This window comes from Nuphar pumila, chromosome 17 (assembly GCF_984573655.1).
Source record: "Nuphar pumila chromosome 17, dmNupPumi1.hap1.1, whole genome shotgun sequence".
NCBI classification, from domain to species: domain Eukaryota; kingdom Viridiplantae; phylum Streptophyta; class Magnoliopsida; order Nymphaeales; family Nymphaeaceae; genus Nuphar; species Nuphar pumila.
The window spans coordinates 80,355,109-80,374,202 of NC_143265.1; the positions used below are offsets into that span (position 1 = coordinate 80,355,109).

Consider the following 19,094-nt stretch of genomic DNA (forward strand, 5'->3'; position numbering starts at 1 on the left):
ATGTGCTTAATTATTTAGTATTTAATGATTTTATTCATCGAGTTGTCATGGTTGTGGAGTTGCATCACAAGCTCTATTCTGCTTTTGGAAATTATGCATTTTCTTGCTTTTCTTTATTTTTTGCTCTTGTTTTAAGAATAAACTATCTAGTGATCAGGAGCCACACTTTCCTGGATTAAATTTACTGCATACATGGTGTTTACTTTCAAGCACCAAGTATCATTTGTTTGTAAGCCATGGTAAATGTTCATAGTCTTCTCGTTTGATTCTTGACATCATTTTCTTTTTGAAGTTTAGTTTCTCTCTGTGCTCGGAGAGAGAGAGAGAGAGAGAGAGAGAGAGAGAGAGAGAGAGAGAGAGATTCAACATTACCACTCATGAAGATCAACAAAATGTTGAACCCATGAACTGAACAAGAGTAAAGTCAAAACAAATAAAGAAAGCAGAAGAGGAAAAAAACAACAGACAGGAGGGAGTGGAAGATCACTAAGATGCATACGCAAGATTTCTTAAACATCTACCAAGATTTTATGCACCAGGATTTGAATGTTAACCGGAATTTGACGAAAATGATCATCGTTTCGTGCTATCCAAACAAACCACCAAGAAGTAAGCAACCATGTTCGCCAGATGAACCTCCACCTCGTGCTATGCCTAATACAAACCGGGCCCAAGATCAGATCTAGCGCAAAAGACTCCTCCTTAACAAACACTTTCGGATGCCTCCACGTAGATTCTGCTGCAGCTTGACAAATTAAGAGAGAGAGGTTCTAGTATTTCCTTTTCTTTTGAATTTTGTGAGATGTTGCCAAGAGTTGGCCTGTACAAATAACTTCTTGAAACCTTCCACTAAAATGCAATAGAAATGAATATCATGAAAAGTGACCCATGCATCATCTTGTGCAGTTTGCCTTGTGGCTGCTACTGAAATGTGGTACTGAAACCTCTTTTGGATTTGATTGCAAGCTGTGACTTCAATCTTAGGCCTATCCAATCAGTTTTTTGCCCTTAGTAAATGGTGAAAACGGTTTGCGGCTATGATGATTGTTGCTTTTACCCAAATTTTCGGTCACTACTTATTTTGTTATGTGTTTATTTTGCAAAGACAAGCAATTAAAAGTTGATAGAACCAGAGGACAGTCGACTACACTATCTTGTTTACCATAGTGGGAGTCTGATCATGGTCTATCTTTATTCTTCAGGTGTGGTGAAAGCTAAGAGATCAATGTGGAGATTGAGCTTCATCAAAAAACTTTTCTGATCCATCATTAATTTGATTGTGGTCTTCTTCACCACATTGTTTTCGGTATGTTTGTGCAATTTTTGTCTATTTTTACTTCTCTGTACATGAGTGCATTGTCTTGAAAATAATGTTTTATTTTGGATTGGTTTGTGTATTGGTTTATCATATTACATTGGTGGATTTAGATGGAAAAGCCAGATGCATACAAGAAAAGATCGGGTTCTGGAAGTAGATGGGATGGTGGCCCAGGTGGAGGAGGTTCTGGAAGGGGCCCTTACGGAGGCGGCCCTCGTGGCGCACCCCATGGATTGATCACAGAAAGTTTTTATTTTATTTCATTTTATTTTACTCTCTGTACCTCTCTCATTCTTCCTCCCAATTATGTGCATTGCGCACATGCTGATGCTTTTGGTTGATCACATCCTAAGTAGGATACTTTCTCTCTTGCTTCAGGTTCTCTTCCTGCTTGCGGTTCATGCTGTGGAGGTTAAGTCAGGTGCTTCAAGGACCACGGAATACTTCAAAATGCATTAGTGGCAGATGTAGATACATGGCAATTATGTTTGTCTTTTTAATTTTGATACAGTTGTTGGTAGCGGATCCTAAACTATGTTATGCATTACTGATGTTCAATCTCCTTATCTGTTGGATTGATCTTATATTTCAATATGCTGTAGCTAATAAGATGTGTCTAAAGAAGCATGTAGATGAGCTGCATCTTTGCCAATTTTCTGGATTACAGTAGCTTAAACTTGATTGTCACGTGGGATACATTGTACTGGTTCCTTACAAAATGGAGTTGTATACAAATGGATCATAAAGAGTCTGGTAATCTTAATTAAAAAATGCTTTTGGCGAGACCTCTCTATCGAAACCACACAGAAATATCAGTGAGTTTCAAAATATCGGGAACTCGTTGCAATTTATCTAGAAAAGAGATCTGGTTAAAATTGTGATCTTTTCAGAATATTGATTATTTTCTTAACATCATTGTAAAACCACCCAAGGAGATCATCGGGTGGGGGAAGGTGAGAAAAAAAGGGGGATAAGGGAAGACAATTCCTCCATTTGCGGGAATTGTCTTCCCTACAACCGCAGAGAGATGAGGATAAACCTAACCCCCAATGATTGACGGGTGGGGGTGAGGTTTATCCTCACCCACCGTGCAGGCTCTATAACAAGCTTCCACTACGTGTCTGCAGTCACCTTCGGCAACCAAGAGAGCAAGAGGGAGAGAGAGACGTGAGAAGAAAAGAAAAAGAAACGAGAAGCAGCAGAGTGGGGGAGACATCAGAATCTCCATCGGCGACACCAAGTACGACACTCCTTGTTTTTCAGGTGAGCAAAGGGCCGATAGGGCAAATTTCAGGAAAAAAAAAACTTGGCAGCACCAAGAGAGAGAGAGGGGGTCGGCTCCGGCTGCCGGCCCTTGTGCATCTGAGAGGAAAAAAAAAGGACGGAAGGGGGTGTGCCCCTTTGGCCCCTATTTATAAATGACGATCAACTTAGGTCGGCCTGGGTGCGACTCAGACCAAACTAGGTAAACAAAAAAAACATACCGGTCTGAACCGAACCGGTTTGGATTGAACTTGTCTAATTCGGTCGTACCGAATCAGACTACCGAATCAGACTGACTAAGTCAGATTGAACCGGTCTAGGTGTGAACCAGACCGAGTCAAGTCTGATTGGGTCTTGATTCTCTGTTTGGATCTGGTTTAATCTAGACCAGGCCAAATCTGACTCCAGTTTGATCCAGTCAGTCTGAACCGATCCAAATTGAATTGGATCCAGACAAATCTAGGTTTGGATCTTGTCGAACAGATCTAGATTCATATCAGAATTGAATCTAGTTCAGATTAGTGTTTGATCCAAAACATAATTAGATCAGGTTCGGATCAGTACTGGATTCAGATCAGAACTAGATCTAGATCCAACTAAATGGGTTCGTTTTGGATTCATATCAGAACTGAGTCTGGATCTAGTCTGACAGTTTTGGATTCGGATCAGAGCTAGATTCAGATCCGACTCATAGCTGGATGAATCAGTTCTAGATCTAGATCAAAATTGGGTTTGAATTCAGTCTGACATTTTTGGATCTAGATCAGAACTAGATCTGGATCTAGTTTGTGATTAAGTATGAATTTTGATAATTCAATTGAGTTTTTGAACAAAACTCAGATGGGTCGAGACTAGGTTCAGTAAACCTAACACTCTAAGCTTATACCAAACTTATTTTAACCTAGGATGAGTCACGTCAAATCATAAGAGTTGAAATAACCAAATTACCCTTATGTGTACCCAAGATCCGATTAAGTAAAATGGGTATAACTTTGCACTTTGAACTCAGAATTGAGTGAGGTTTGGTGCTTTGGACTCATATCATAGAGAAAAAAAATTGTTTTCTGGTTCTGGTCAGATCAGAAACACAAAAATTAAGGTCTGACGAGTCAATTCGGAAGAGGTATTTTGATAATTTTGTTAAAATATAATAAGTTATATGTGTTAATACGAACATGTTTGTGTGATAATCAAATTTTACTGTTAGAGCCTCTTGAGACTCAATTGCGATCAAAGCACAACATTTGTAATCGGAGTGTCACAATCATGACCTTATTGTGATGTTATTTTCATTCAACACACATTTTTTATGCACTTATTATGCTCTAAAAGTTTGTATATGGGGTTCGTGAGATTTTCCTGAAAAAAACTGACAATAACATAGATGAAACTCACTTTTGGCACCATTCTATATTTTGGTCATGACTAAACTACAAGAAAATACATTATTAGCGATGGAAGTATTCCGTCGCTAGTTAGCAACAGATTAACGAGCGAAAACCATCTGTCGCTATAATGAATGAAATTTATGAAAATAGCGATGGAAAATATCCTGTCGTAGAATCCGTCGCTAATTAGCGACTGCTTTTGCGACATAGTGTTTTGTCGTAACGGCCGCAACATTTGGCGACGCCGTTTGCGACAAAAGATTTTTCGTCGCTAGTTTCGTATATTTGATTTACGTTGGCTTAGCGACGAAATTAATCCGTCGCTAAGCCGTCGTGAATTTTTGAATAACCCTAATCCCAGACAGCTTTTCCTTTTCTTCTTTCGCTGCTCCCGCTCCCGCCATTCGCCCGCTCTCGTCGTTCGTCGGTCCCACCGTCCGCAGGCCCGCCGTTCACCGCCGCCCGGAGACAGGTAAACGAGGGGGTCGTCCCCCCCACATTTTTCGACAGGGGGTCGACCCCCTGCCTTTTCGGCAGGGGCTTAACCCCTTGCTGGAACATGCAGGGGGTTAACCCCCTGTCGGAACAGGCAGGGGGTCGACTCACTGCCGGAAAGGCTGGGGGTTGACCCCCTGCCGGAACAGGGGGTCGACCTCCTGCCGGAACAGGGGGTCGGTTAACCCCCTATGTTCGGTAAGGGGGTCGACCCCCTGCCGGAACAACAGGAGAGTCGACCCCCTGCTGGAACAGCTTCATTTTTTTATGGTGACTTCATTTTAAAACAATATTTTTTTGTGCAGAGTTTTCAACGGAATCAGCTTGTGCTCAACCACCTGTGGTAAGTAAGTGACAAAAACAATGCAAATCGGGTAAATACCCGTGGTGAGTAAGTGATGGAAGCGTATCACATGTTATTTAATTTATTAGATGTAGCACTTTATTGCTCACACACTCACTTAGTTATTGATATTTAGGGTTGCTTTGTTGAAGTTCGGAGATCATGCTGAGCATGATTTTAATGTATGAATATGAAAGTGTTTTTATTTTTGGAGTACGGAGTCCATACTAGGCATGGTAGTAGTTAGTGAAATATTGAAGTGTGTTTGCTGCAGGTACATGTTTGTCATTTGTTTGATATGAAAGATTACGATATATTGCAATGTTTGATGTAATTGTATCCATGCTTGCATGTAGTTACTTTCAATTTGATTATAGCTTTCATGTAAAATTGTATAATGAAAGCATGCTTCAAATGATTGTATCGTGTCATTAATAATCTGCACATGAAAATATTAAGTTATCAATGCATGCATCAAAATTCTTGTTATTGTAATACTTGATGCGAATGAATGAGTTGTATTGCAATACTTGATGTGAATGATTTGAATTATTTGAATGTATTATAATACTTGATACGAATGATTTGAATGCATTGTAATACTTAATGTGAATGATTTGAATTATTTTAATGCATTGCAATACTTGATGTGAATGATTTGAATTATTTGAATGCATTGTAATACTTGATGCGAATGATTTGAATGCATTGCAATGCTTGATGTGAATGATTTAAATGCATTGCAGTACCTGATATGAATGATTTGAATATATTGTAATACTTGTTGCGAATCATTTAAATGTATTGCAATACTTGATGCGAATGATTTGAATTATTGTAATACTTGATGTGAATGACTTGAATGTATTGTAATACTTGATGCAAATTATTTGAATATATTGTATGACATATGTTATTTGTTAGAATATGGTTCGTGGAGGTTACAGTGGTTGTTCATCCAGTAGTAGCCAGGCCCAGCCTTCATCTTCACGGGCTCCTGTGATAGGTATATCATTTAACTAATTGGATGCTTGATTAGTTCAAATGCGCATTCTGAGAATTTATAACGTATTTTTTTACAGATGATGTTTCACCTGTACACGACCCACCTACACCAGTTGATCACACAAGTCAGGAGCCGACACAAGAAGCAGAGTCTTCTCAGTCTGGCACAAGAAGACTCATTCAAATAGTGTATATCGATAATCGACCGTAAGTATTTCGTTTTCAATTATTGCATATCTTATAAATATTTTATATTGATATTTATTGTGTACCAATTCATGTGTAGCACGAGGTTTGAGCCACAAGAAGTAGTACGCGAGATTAGGAATTCACTTCTTCAACATCTACCAGGACTGGTTGCTCAATGAAAAGAGTACCCAAAGGAGGTGTTAGACAGATTGTAGTCCTCATTCACGGTATACAGTTGTTTCTCATAGTTAATGTATTTCATATTTAATTTTTTTTAGTCATGTCTACTAACTTTCTGAAAATATTTGTAGGCTTCGAATCGCTTCGCAACTACGGTGGAAGAAAATGATGCAAGGAAGGTGTGGCAGAAGGTGTGGCAGAAGGTGGTTGCCAATCGATTTGCAGACATGCTGCATAATATGAAGACTGCAGCAAAAAAAGTATCTGGCGGAATAGATGATCCATTACAGTGGAAAGGCCATGGCTCTATTACTATCAGAAGAGATTATTGGGATAAAATGTGCGATAAGTGGGCGGAAGATGCATTTCGAAATCGCTCTGCGAAGGCTGCACAAAATCGAGCGAAAATGCCCGAAACCCATCTACACACAGGTGGATCTAAGACATTTGGGAGTCATCTGAAGAAAATGGTAACTCATCAATATATAATATTAATTTTATAAGTATTGTTGCAAACTTGTGAACTAAATCATTTATCCTTTAACTTCGTAGGAAGCAGAAAAAGGAGACATTGTACCATATAAGGATGTGTTTGTTGAAACACATAAACGGAAGATCACGAGAGACTTCGTATCAGAGAAGACGAGAACAACAATGGTATGTATTTATTCTATTAAAAATCATTGCAATATGCAAGTTATCATAATGTTATCATTAATTATTAATGCATATTTTAAACATTATTCTATAGGAGGCATATGAGCAACAAATGGTAGAGCGATGTGGTGATGATGCTACTCAACATCCATCATTTGATCCTGCAGCATGGGTGACTGCAGCAGCTGAACCCAAAAAAGGTCGCGTGTTCGGGTTTGAGAGTAATATGAACACTTCACCTGTTATTGCTTCTTTCAGTTACGGCTCACAAACTTCTTCCGCCAACATAAGCTCCAAGCAGCATGCTATTCTTTCCGGTGAAGATATACGCCAGATCGTTAAGGACACACTGCGTGACTACTTCCATGAAACCGTCACCGACGTTCTCCGAGATGAGTTCAACAGTTTTTTGCTGAACAGGGGATCTTCGATTGCAGGTCCCTCTCAGGTATAATCACATATTCAGTTTTTTGACTGCCTTAGAACACATGAGCATAATCGAATCATATATATAACTTTTTGCCTGCCTTAGAGCACATATGAGCATGATAGAATCACATATAGAGTTTTTTGTCTGCCTTAGAGAACATATGAGCATGCTATAATCACATATAAAGTTTTTTGCCTGCCTGAGAGCACATATGAGCATGATAGAATCACATATAAAGTTTTTTTGACTGCCTTAGAACACATATGAGCATGCTATAATCACATATTCAGTTTTTTAACTGCTTTAGAACACATATGAGCATGTTATAATCACATATTCAGTTTTTTACTACTTTAAAACACATACGAGCATGCCAAAATCACATATAGAGTTTTTTACTGCCTTAGAACATATATTATTCATGATAGAATCACATATAAAGTTTTTTGCTTTGCCTGCCTTAGAGCACATATGAGCATGATAGAATCACATATAGAGTTTTTCTGACTGCCTTAGAACACATATGAGCATGCTATAATCACATATTCAATTTTTTGACTGCCTTAGCACACATATGAGCATGATCGAATCACATATATAGCTTTTTGCCTGCCTTAGAGAACATATGAGCATGGTAGAATCACATATAGAGTTTTTCTAGCTGCCTTAGAACTCATATGAGCATGATATAATCGCATATAAAGTTTTTTTACTGCCTTAAAACACATATCATTTATGATAGAATCACATATAGAGTTTTTTGCCTGCCTTAGAGCACATATGAGCATGATAGAATCACATATAAAGTTTTTTTTATTGCCTTAGAACACATATGAGCACATGATAGAATCACATATAGTGTGTAATTTATTTCATTACATTTTGTTTATCAATACTGACTGTTCTTTTCTTGTGTAGGCTGCTAGCGATAATCAACGTAGCGGAGCTGAAGGGACAGATCAAGGCAATGAACAAGAAGACATACAAAATCTTGACAATGATTAAAGAACTGCGTTGAAGAAGTTCTATTTTTTTTGTTTCGAAATTATAATTGTTGAATTGTAAATAATTAAACTTGTTAATTTTAAGGTGGAACGATTAATTGTTGTAGATTCCTTTTATATGAAATTTTATGTGTACTTTGTTTTTTATTTACATGAAATATAAATTATACAGGAAATATAAATTGTACCGTTCTCGGTATTTAATTTTCAAATAAAATTTTTTATTTTTTTCGTGTTTGCGACGGATTAGCGACGGATGTTTCCGTCGCTATACATATAAATCTAGCGATGGCTTAGCGACGAATGTAAATCCGTCGCCAACCGAGGTCGCCGTTTAGTACCAGCAGATTGGCGACGGAATACGTCGTTCGTTATTCCGTCGCAATTAGCGACGGATCTGGCGACAAATTTATTCCGTCGCCAGTTAGCGTCGAAAAATTCGCGACGTAAGCTTTCCGTCACCTCGTCATCGCTAATCCGTCGCTAAGCCGGTTAGCAACAGAATGTGGTCATCGCTAATCCACTTCTTTGTTGTGGCATGGATAATTCACTACTCAAAATATGTCTAACATGGCCACTTGATTTTTTTTATGATTTTACCCTTTTGTAACCTAAAAAATTAGACGCCTTGGTTGAACCACTTGTCTAAGTTGTTGCTTGAAAAAATCGAGCATCATGTATCACATGAAAAAATCAATCCACATGCAAGTTGTTGCCAGAAAAAAATCAGGTGTCAAGTAAGTTGTCTCTTAAAAAATCAGATGTATATGTCAAGTAAATTGTAAATTGATTATGTTTGTTATATTTTCTAGCTTATGATTAGTAATGAAATTTCTAACAAAAGCAAGGGCTATCAATGTAATTGCTTGAAAAAAAATTTGATTGATCGTGAATTTCCCTTTTATAGGAAAATCCCAATAATCAGATGTTTTGAAATTGATTGAAATATTATGAAGAACAAATAAATGAAAAATGATTGTATGTTTGTAAAATGTTGTGTTCTTCAAAATGCCTCATAATTTACCAAAATCCTCTCCATATCCAAAATTTTGATTTTAGACTTTTTTACAACATTTTTGTTGTTCTGCAAATATAGCACGACATTCACAATTCATTTTTGCAAATGTCTCAAAAATGTGTGGACTTCTTTTTAGTAAAAAAAATCATATTTGAGGCCATTCACAAATGTGTGAGAGATCCACAAATCATGTTGGAGTGTTGCATTGTTGTTTCGTAAAAACCATTTGGGACACTAGTTTGTCATATGAAGGCATGAGGGACTACCACCTGACATTGGCTTCAAACCGCGATAACCCCTTGTCAAGTGACAAACCACGATTTCCCCTAACGAAGAAGTTCGAGCCTGTAAAGTTTTCAAATGTGTCAAACTCTGGCAAAACTCATGCTAATAATCTTTAATGATCACGTTGAACACACAAAGCACAAGATTTAATGTGATTCAACTTATAAGAGCCTACATCCACGATGATGAAACTTCTCTCTCTCTTCACACACTTTTGAGTGAGAAGAGTTTATATTTATAACTCAAATGAGGACTCCCAACCAACTTCAACTTTCTACGTTGGTTGGTACTCTATTGATTGCAAGAGTTTTGAGTACATGTGACTTTCTCATTATATAGGAACTTCGAGTCTTTGGACTCTACATTTTGAAAACTCTTGGAAGCTTCTTCACAATGACCATTTGGTAAACCTAAGATCTACACATCTTGCACCCGAGGAGGACTTTATTAATGTGGAGGAGTCTCATTGCTTGAGCATGCCTCCTTAGGCCAATCTCTTTGAGATTGAGCTTGTCTCTTAACTGACAAAAGTGCGGGTCAGCTTGGTTAATATATTTGTTAACTGTTGTTGAGATGAAATAAACTTGACTTCAATTTCTTGTCTAGTCACATTTTCATGCAAGAAGTGAAAGTCAATTTCTACATATTTTGTTCTGGCATGAAACTTTGGATTTGCAGCTAGATATGTTGCTTCCAAGTTATCACACCACAATATAGGAGGGTCGTGAGACTAGACCCTTAGTTCTTTGACAAGTTGTTTGAGCCACAATAATTCAAAGACTTATCTTGCCAGAGCTTTGTATTCAACTTAAGTATTAGACTTTGCTACATAATGTTGTTTAGTTGAGCTCCAGGATAATAAATTAGACCCCATAAACATAAGATAACCACTAATAGATCTTTTGTCACTTGGACACCCAACCCAATCAACATCAGTGTAAGTGTGAAAGATTTAAAGCATGTCATATGCATCCTCATATTTATGGTACCTTTTAGATACCTAAGAATTCATTTGACATGTGCCCAATGTACATTGGTGGGTTGATGCATAAACTGACATGCCTTATTTACTGAATAAGATATGTTTGGCCTGAAAAACGCTGCATATTATAACACCCCTACAACTCCATGATACTTCATTGAATCTTCCATTGGTTGCTCTTCAAATTTTGATAGTTGCACACTTGTAGCAACATGAGTAACAAGAGTTTTTGCATTCTTCATCCCAGTTTTGGCAATAAGGTCGTAAATATATTTTTGTTGGAACAAAATGACTCCATTGTCACTGAGTATGACCTCTATTCTTAAAAAATAATGTAGTCTTTCAAGATCTTTTTGTAAAGAATTCTTTACCAAAAGCTTGAATCGATTGTTGCACTATGCTATTAGAGTTGCATTTAACAATTATGTCATCCACATAGACTAGAACATATAAACTTATTCCTCGAGTAATATTGATGAACAAGAATGTATCAACATTTGAACCCACAAAACTCAATTGAATCAAATATTGTCTTAACCTGTCAAACCTTGCCCTCAAAGCCTATTTAAGACCATAAAAAGCATGATTGAGCTTACAAATATATTAACAAAATCTCTTGTCTTCAAATCAAACTGGTTGACTCATATACACCTTCTCTTTGAGATAACCATGTAAGAAAGCATTATTAACATTTAGTTGGTGTATTGCTCATTCTTAACATATGGTTATGAATAATCATTGGAATAATAGTGGATTTTATTACAAGATTGAACATCTCAAAGTAGTCAATACCCTCTTGTTGGCTATAACCTTTGACTACCAATCAAGCTTTGTATCTAGTTATTAACCCATCAACCTATCGTTTTATACGATATATCCATTTGCAACCAGCAATGTTGTGAGCACTGTCAAGAGTGACAAGAGTCCATGTATTGTTTCTGATCAAAGCATCATACTCACATTTCATAGTCTCTTGCCACTTTGTATGTCTTGCGGCCTGCTCAAAGGTACTGGGTTCATTTTTTGAAACGAGCTCACTTAAGAGACCAACTCCAAAAGCGTATCTTAAGGGCATAAATGTTCAAAGTTTTAGGGTACCATCTTGGGATCTAGTTATCATGTGATGAGATCAATTAGGTGGTATGGAAGGTTCCGCTAATTCAACTACTTCAGTTACAACTGTTTAGATTGACTCTTCAAGTTGAGATGACTCGATTTGAAGGGATTCAATGTCAATGGTCTGGACTGACTCGTTTTGGTCTACTATAGGCAACGAGGTGACAAATGACTGATAGGTCGCAGACGGTTGGGGAGTAAGGTTATTCATAAGTTCAATTGGTTGCATGCTAGGAGGAGTTTGAAAAGCTAGGATGATAGTTTTACTGATTTGGCAAACAACTTTGAGTTGAACACATTGAACAAAAGTTTAAGAGTTTATCACCAACCAAATTTAAATAATTAATTTGCTGAAGTAAATTAAGAGTCTTTTTACTAGGATGTCCTTGTTTGAGGTGCCACTTTTGAATCATAGAGTCCACTACTACCACCAACGCCTTAGCTCCAAGATTTGATTTTCCTTCACCAACCAACCATACATAGACTCCTACATCACTCAGTACTTCTCTAGATGCCACAGGTGCTGGTCCCCAAAGATTGGTATGAATCAACTCTAATGGAGTTTTAGTAACAGATTTAGATAACTCAAATGGTAGTTTATGCATTTTTCTAATCAAGCACGTTGAACAAAAAGTTTTAACAGTTTATCACCAACCAAATTTAAAAAATTATTTTGCTGAACCAAATTGAGAGTCTTTTGATTAGGATGTCCTAGTTTGAGGTGCCACTTTTAAATCGTAGAGTCCACTACTATCACCAACGCCTTAGCTCTAATATCTGATTTTCCTTCACCAACCAGAGCTATACATAGACTCTTCATTCACTCAGTCTTTTTTTTTTATTATATTCTTTTTCTGTAGATCCTTAATATAAAAGTCATTTGGGTGAAACTCAACATAACCATTGTTATCTCTAGTCAACTTAGCTAAAAAAATCAAAATTCCCTTGATTTGAGGCATATGAAAAACATTTTTAAGAGCAAAATTGTTTTCTTTTGAATTTAGAACCACATTACCAATATTCACAATTGGAAGACTTGGCACCATTGTCGTCCATGATATTGTTCGTCCCTTGGTACTTTGATTTTTGTATCGTATTGGAGTCATTAGAGATCATGTGATGAGACGCCTTATTGTTTGGGTACCAGTTGGGGTCATTGATTGAGTTCAATGCCATGACTGCGAACGTCTTAGGAATATCATAACATGGATGTGCAATGTGATTCCTTCCTTTGCAAAACTAACATATAACTTTATTTTCATTTTGGTTACGAGAGACAATCGTTCTGATATCCCTCATTCTGACCAAGGTTTATGTTTTTGTCACGTCCACGACCTCTGAAATTTTGTCCATGCCTCCTTCCTTTTTGAGTGAAGAGGCAATGCTAGAATTTTCACTCTACTGACTGGATTTTATGGCGAGAATTTAGAGTTGCTTCTCTTGGTTCAAAAGCATCTCATAAATTTTAACAAATTTAGAAAGTTTTTTGAAAAATAGTGACTTTATTCACAAAACTTTCATATTCACTGGGCAAACCATTTAACTTGTACTAAACCAAATCATTGTCAGACATTTCTTCATCTATCGCACTTAGAGAATCAACCAAAAAATTTTACTTTATTTAAATAATCAATCATGCTTAACTCTTCCTTCTTAACATTTTTGTAAATCCCATTTTATAGGAACGTCCAAAAGACACAAAGAGAGAACAGTTTAGTTTATATTTATAATTCAAATAATGACTCCGAAAACTTCAACTTACTACTTTGGTTGGCACTCTCTTCATTAAAAGAGTTTTTGAGTATATATGATTTTCTCATAAAATAGGATAGGAACTTCAAGTCTTTAGTTGTCACTCTCCTCACGGTGGCCATTCTTCTTGGACTAAAGATCTCACCTGAGGACTCTGTTAACGTGGAGGAGAGTATTGCTTCAACAGAGCCTTCGCCGATACATTTTTTTTTATCAAAGTTTGTTAATCGCAATTCATCAAGGATCATCCCTTCTCGTCCTGCTCACGTCCTTTCCCAATAAGAATTTGTGGGTGTTTGCTTCATTTCCCTAATTAAAGGGGTTTTTAGTGAGAATTTATTCTTAATATCAATGGTTGATTTACTTCGCAGTGCAAATAAAAGAATTCAACAATGTTTGTTTTGGTCACAGTTGTGAGAAAGGAGAAGCTGTGATTCTTGGTCACAAGGCCAACCTTGTGACCATATTTAAGACAAAAACAGGCAAATGCACTTTATGTTTTATTAACCTTGAGAATCCGCGAAAGCGGGAGAATCCCAACTCCCCAATTCATCTTTCCTCTTTCTCCCCCTCACTTTTTTTCTTTATTTTCTTCCTTTTTTTCCTGTGAATTATGGTTTGGTTGGTGTGATCGATTCGTGCCTTAATCCTTCTCTTTCAGATGTATTTAATCCGAACGACAACTCAGGAATTTGCTGATGGATGAGACCCAGAATCAGATTCCAACGCCAATCACGTTCATCGGCCCCGCCTCCTTCTCCGATCACCCCCAATACATCCCTTCCTGTAATCTCTCTCTTTTCTCTCTTGTTTCTGCGTTTGACGAACTAGGGAGATGATTATTGCGGTTTTCCGTTTGGTGGTTCTTTGTTCTGTAGATCATTTTATGAAGCCATCGATCGGCCGCGAAGGGGCGGACCAACAGCAGCAGCAGCTGTGGGGGAGGAGGTCCAAGGAGCGGGAATTCTTCGAGAACTCGCAGATATCGTCCATTGATTTCCTTCAGCACCAGGACTCAGTCTCCACCGGATTGGACCTTGCGATCGACGATAAGAAATTGGGGTCGTCGGGGGATTCTCCGCCAATGGCGTTTGGTTTCTTCGATGATGAGATCAGCGTGGAGTTGCAACGGCAGGAGGCAGAAATCGAGCGGTTGCTGAAAATACAGGTATTTGCTTTGTTTGCATTCTTATCCGTCGTTTTTGCATTTGTTATGATGGCGTTTAGGATTGGATTGCTTCAGACTCATGTTGGGCTGGTGAAATTTTTAGACATTGAGATTGGAATTTGATTAGGAAGATTTCCTTTTTGCATCTTTTTGGTTTCTAGGTCGATCAATTGTGTGTGTTCGGATTTCAGAATTTATTTGGGTTCAAATTCAAAGGAAAACTCTTCCAATTTGGGAGGAAATCTTTGGTTATTTCCTTTAAAACATCGGATTATACTGCTGAAAAGAATTCTTTATTCTTCTTTTACTATTGTTGCGGTACTGCTGCTGAGCATGAATATTCGCGAGAAAATTGTGCAAGCAATGAGGTATTGACCATTTTTCGCTTCTTCACTTTCGACGTCGCTGAAGGTTTAGTCTGATTGGTTCCGAGGCATTTGAGAATACTGCCTATTTGGTGTGATCTTTTGTTGGGTTGTGTGTTGTTTGGTGTTGGTGCCCGTGGTGCCATTGTCATTGTTGATGCTGTCACCCGGCAACTAAGGAGTCCAAGCAAAGTAAGCGATGGTTGCTTGTTTGGTCTACATTTGTCTTAGTTTTGGAGTGATTCAGGTTGAGTTTCTTGATTATTTAAATCTCCTATCAATAACAAATCTCAGTCTTACTTCAAAGATTGTTTCTACTGTTGGGCAACAATGATCAACGTGAACAGAATATGGGAAGCAATTGTGCATTTTCACTCTTTTCTCTCACTTTCTGATAAGTTTAGGGTTTAGTCCAATGGGTTGGGGTGATGGGTGAAAAAATGCTTGGTCGGGCCTTTCATTGCTTAATGGAAAATAATAAAGAAAACAAAAACTGAATTTAATGTTGATAAGGAATTTTTATGAATCATAGTTTCTTTTGGTTGTTTGACATTACTAAGCGATGCTTAGGGTGAGCGTTTGAGGCAAGCCATTGTGGAGAAGGTCCAAGCTCAGCATCTCTCAATGCTGTCATTAATCAAGGAAGGAACGCTTAGGAAACTTCGTGATCAGGAGGCTGAGGTGGACCAGTTAAACCTCAAGAATGCCAATCTTGAAGAGAGGATGAAGCAGTTAAACATTGAAGCTGCCACCTGGCAGCAGCATGCTAAGCGCAATGAGTCGATGATCACAATCCTCAAGTATAACATACAGCAGGTGTATGTGCAAAGCAGGGTGAGCAAGGAAGGTTGTGGTGATAGCGAGGTCAATGATGCTGCTTCTCGTTGTGATGGTGGGGCTGATGACATGCATCTCCTAATCTGCAAGGAGAACAAGGATTTAAAAGAGCAAATGAGTTGTAAGGTTTGCAGAGTTAATAAGGTCTGTATGCTTTTGTTGCCATGTAGGCATCTTTGCCTTTGCAAGGATTGTGAGAGTAAGCTAAGTTTCTGCCCTTTATGCCAATCATCTAAATATGTAGGCATGGAGGTCTTTATGTGATTAGATTATGTATTATAGATAATTAAATATCATATTCTCATCAACCTTGTCTTAGTGTCTGTCTCATGATTGATGTTAAATTTTGCTTTTTTGTGGTTCTTTGTCTTTTTTCTTCCCTTTTTTTAACCTAATTCTCTTTACTTGTCCCTTGATAATGGGGTTTGCTGATGTATTTCCAAATAATTAAAATGGTCTTGCATGGAAGAGATTGTATTAGCCAACCAGAATTTGGTTTTGTATTAAATATATCTTGTCCCAAGGATTCAATTACAAATCAAAGTGACAAATATGTCTCCAAAACCTAATAGTATTACAACCTTTGTTCTGCGAATTTGTGTTTGCATTATTCTGAAATTGTGACTAAAAGAGCAACCCATGACTATCTATCTCGTGCAATCATTATAGTATTATACTGATGTCATTCCTTTTTATAAATTATATCTTGTTTATCTTAACAAATAACATAAGGTTTCTGTCTATTCTTGTTTCATGCACATAGCAAAATGAATGCTGCAAAATCTGAAAACCTGAGGAGGAAATGTGTATCACAAAATTGACGAAAAGTACTACAATTAAGGAAAAAAAGTATCACAGGCATATCTGAAAATGGTTGAAATATTGCTAAATATGGAACCAAAATAGTTCTGGGCTGTCATGTATACTTTTCCTTACGTCACTAGTCGTTCAGCCATCAGTCTCATTCATGGTCACTCAATCTAGCAATATTATCAAATTTATCATGTTTTTAAATGAAAATTTTGTGATATCGCGATATTTATTATCATGAATTTTCATTTATTAGTTTCTGTATTTTTATTTTTGTTCCAAAAGTTCCTCAGATTTTAACCAGTGAAGCAACTTTTCTTCCATTCTTCATTTGCTTAATCTACATTCTTGTAAAGATATTGCCTGGATGGCTTGTCGTAAATTGTTGATCTCCTTAATAATGTTAAATAATGTACTCAGTCCAATAATCCCAAACCTGGCTATACCAGCCCACTTTCAATGACTGCTCTCTTTCCTGCTTAGTAAGCTGATGTCCACCCCTGCAATGTAAGTATTTAGCATAAAACACGTGCTCAATGCTTTGTGGCATTAGGCTGTTGGGTGTCCTTGTAATGCAGCAAATCAGTGATGGCTTTATAGGCTTTCAATTTTGTGTTTTGTCATGTTTAACATCTTTACATAGCTTTGGTTGATGAAAGCCTACTTTTCTTGCATTTTTAATTATCCCTGTATGTCTCGCATTTCACCAAAGCAAAAGAGCATTAGGTTGACTCAGCATCTCCATGTCTTCACACGAAATTTGAAAAAGAAAAAAAAAGGTGAGCAGTCACCTTGTAGTTCAACACAATTTTAGTGGCAAATCAGGACTTCTGGTTATTATTATACGATGAGGCTACATGTCTGAATACATGACCCCTCCATTATTTCATTACATATTATCATGGAACTATAGTTTAAACGATTTACCTGCTAGTTAGAAGCCATAGTTGGCAAACTCGGTGAGTTGACTTCGGAATCGCCCGAGTCGACCCGGATCGGACCCAACTGGGTCACTGATTCACATGCCACTTATGTGTTTTTTGTCATGCATTGGGTGGTTTTAATGCATAATGCTTAGAAAAGGATAATTTTTATAAAGAATCATATATTTTTAAATAATAAATATCAGCAATTATGTATAGTTGAATACTTATATAGTTTAGCCATTGATGTCATGCTAAATTTAGTGATTATACAGTTTGGAGTTTGATTTTTTTCATGTCTTAACACTAAAAAATTCATTTCCTAACTCATCCGAGTTACCGAGTCAACCCGCTGACTCGCGAGTCAAAGGATCAGGCGATCCAGATCCGAGTCACAAGTTTGCCAACTATGTTAGAAGCTTATGAATCTAGCACACTTTAGAGTGATATGGTTGAAACAGTAATATTTTCAGTGAGAAGGTGATGCATGAGATTTAGCCAGTTTACATCTCCCATACTCATCGATCAATGGCCCTGTAGATTGCAAAAGCTGTTGCGTAGGCTGGCTAGATACAATATCCTGATGTTAGTGGCTGTTTGATGCACCAATAACAGCTGTCTCGTAAGGACTGGATTGCCTAGGAAGACATAGGTTCTCTGAGTTGTAGAATCCTCATCTGCTTTTGTGAGCCTGGTCATGGCAAGACATCATGTGGAAAACAACTTCACAATAAGAGAGAGAATGTGAACGACTTTAAATTTAAAAATTAACCAATTGTTTTATTGATTAGGTGAAGCAACAGAGGAGCTAACCTTGGGGAGTTCCATGATCTATTGATTAAAATACAAATTTAGCTAGATTTGTTGATGGTAAACTAAAACAGGCTGTGTTGAAATTCTGCTATCTGCAAAGTATGTCAGCTGTGGAAAGGAAGAAGTTAAATGTATAAAGCTTGAACTTTCAGAACCTGGAATGCATGGCTACAACAGATGCAACAACCAACAGGAAAAGGAATATAACTAGTAGAAGCAAATGACAGCAGGAACAGCTACCTGTATGCCTCAATATCAAGTTGCATTAAGTTTCTATGGGGACTTTCCTTTGCCTTATTGGACAAGCATCCTTGAAATGCCCGAATAGTTGCATCAATAGTAGGAGCAGTAACATCATCCGTGCCTGTTGTCTGTTTCACTTGGTACTGGTAAGTTTCATTAGTCTGTTTTCTTCCTCTTAATATCACAAGCATTCTCCCTATACTTTGCTTTCTTCTGGTTCTATGATACATCTATCGATGGAAACTATGGTAGAGGGTTCTAAAAGCAGATGTTTTTGGTATGCAGTTTGCGATGCTAAAGCAGGGTATGAAGTTGCCATGTTCTTCTCTATTCAGAACGATGCCTTTGGTAGGTTAGATCATGAACATGGTGGATGAAATGCACCAAAATTTAGACGTTTAGAACCTAGCTTACATGTAAACAAAAGGAGCGTGTAGAGTGTTGGTGATTTGGTTGATTATGGGTGATACTTGAGATAAAATATCTCTCAAAGAATCAAGACCAGAGCAA

General features: G+C 37.4%; 1 protein-coding gene and 1 pseudogene across 1 annotated transcript; both read left to right on the forward strand.

The window, feature by feature from the left end:
- Positions 1-1,180: 1,180 nt before the first annotated feature.
- On the forward strand, positions 1,181-1,988 carry LOC149812428 (uncharacterized; annotated as a pseudogene).
- Positions 1,989-14,047: 12,059 nt separating this feature from the next.
- Positions 14,048-16,110, forward strand: LOC149812429 (putative BOI-related E3 ubiquitin-protein ligase 3). The gene is made up of 3 exons (XM_089992807.1): positions 14,048-14,211; positions 14,304-14,593; positions 15,529-16,110. The coding sequence occupies exons 1-3, from the start codon at positions 14,124-14,126 to the stop codon at positions 16,057-16,059; spliced, it is 909 nt and encodes a 302-aa protein (XP_089848933.1). The 5' UTR covers positions 14,048-14,123; the 3' UTR covers positions 16,060-16,110.
- Positions 16,111-19,094: the final 2,984 nt, after the last annotated feature.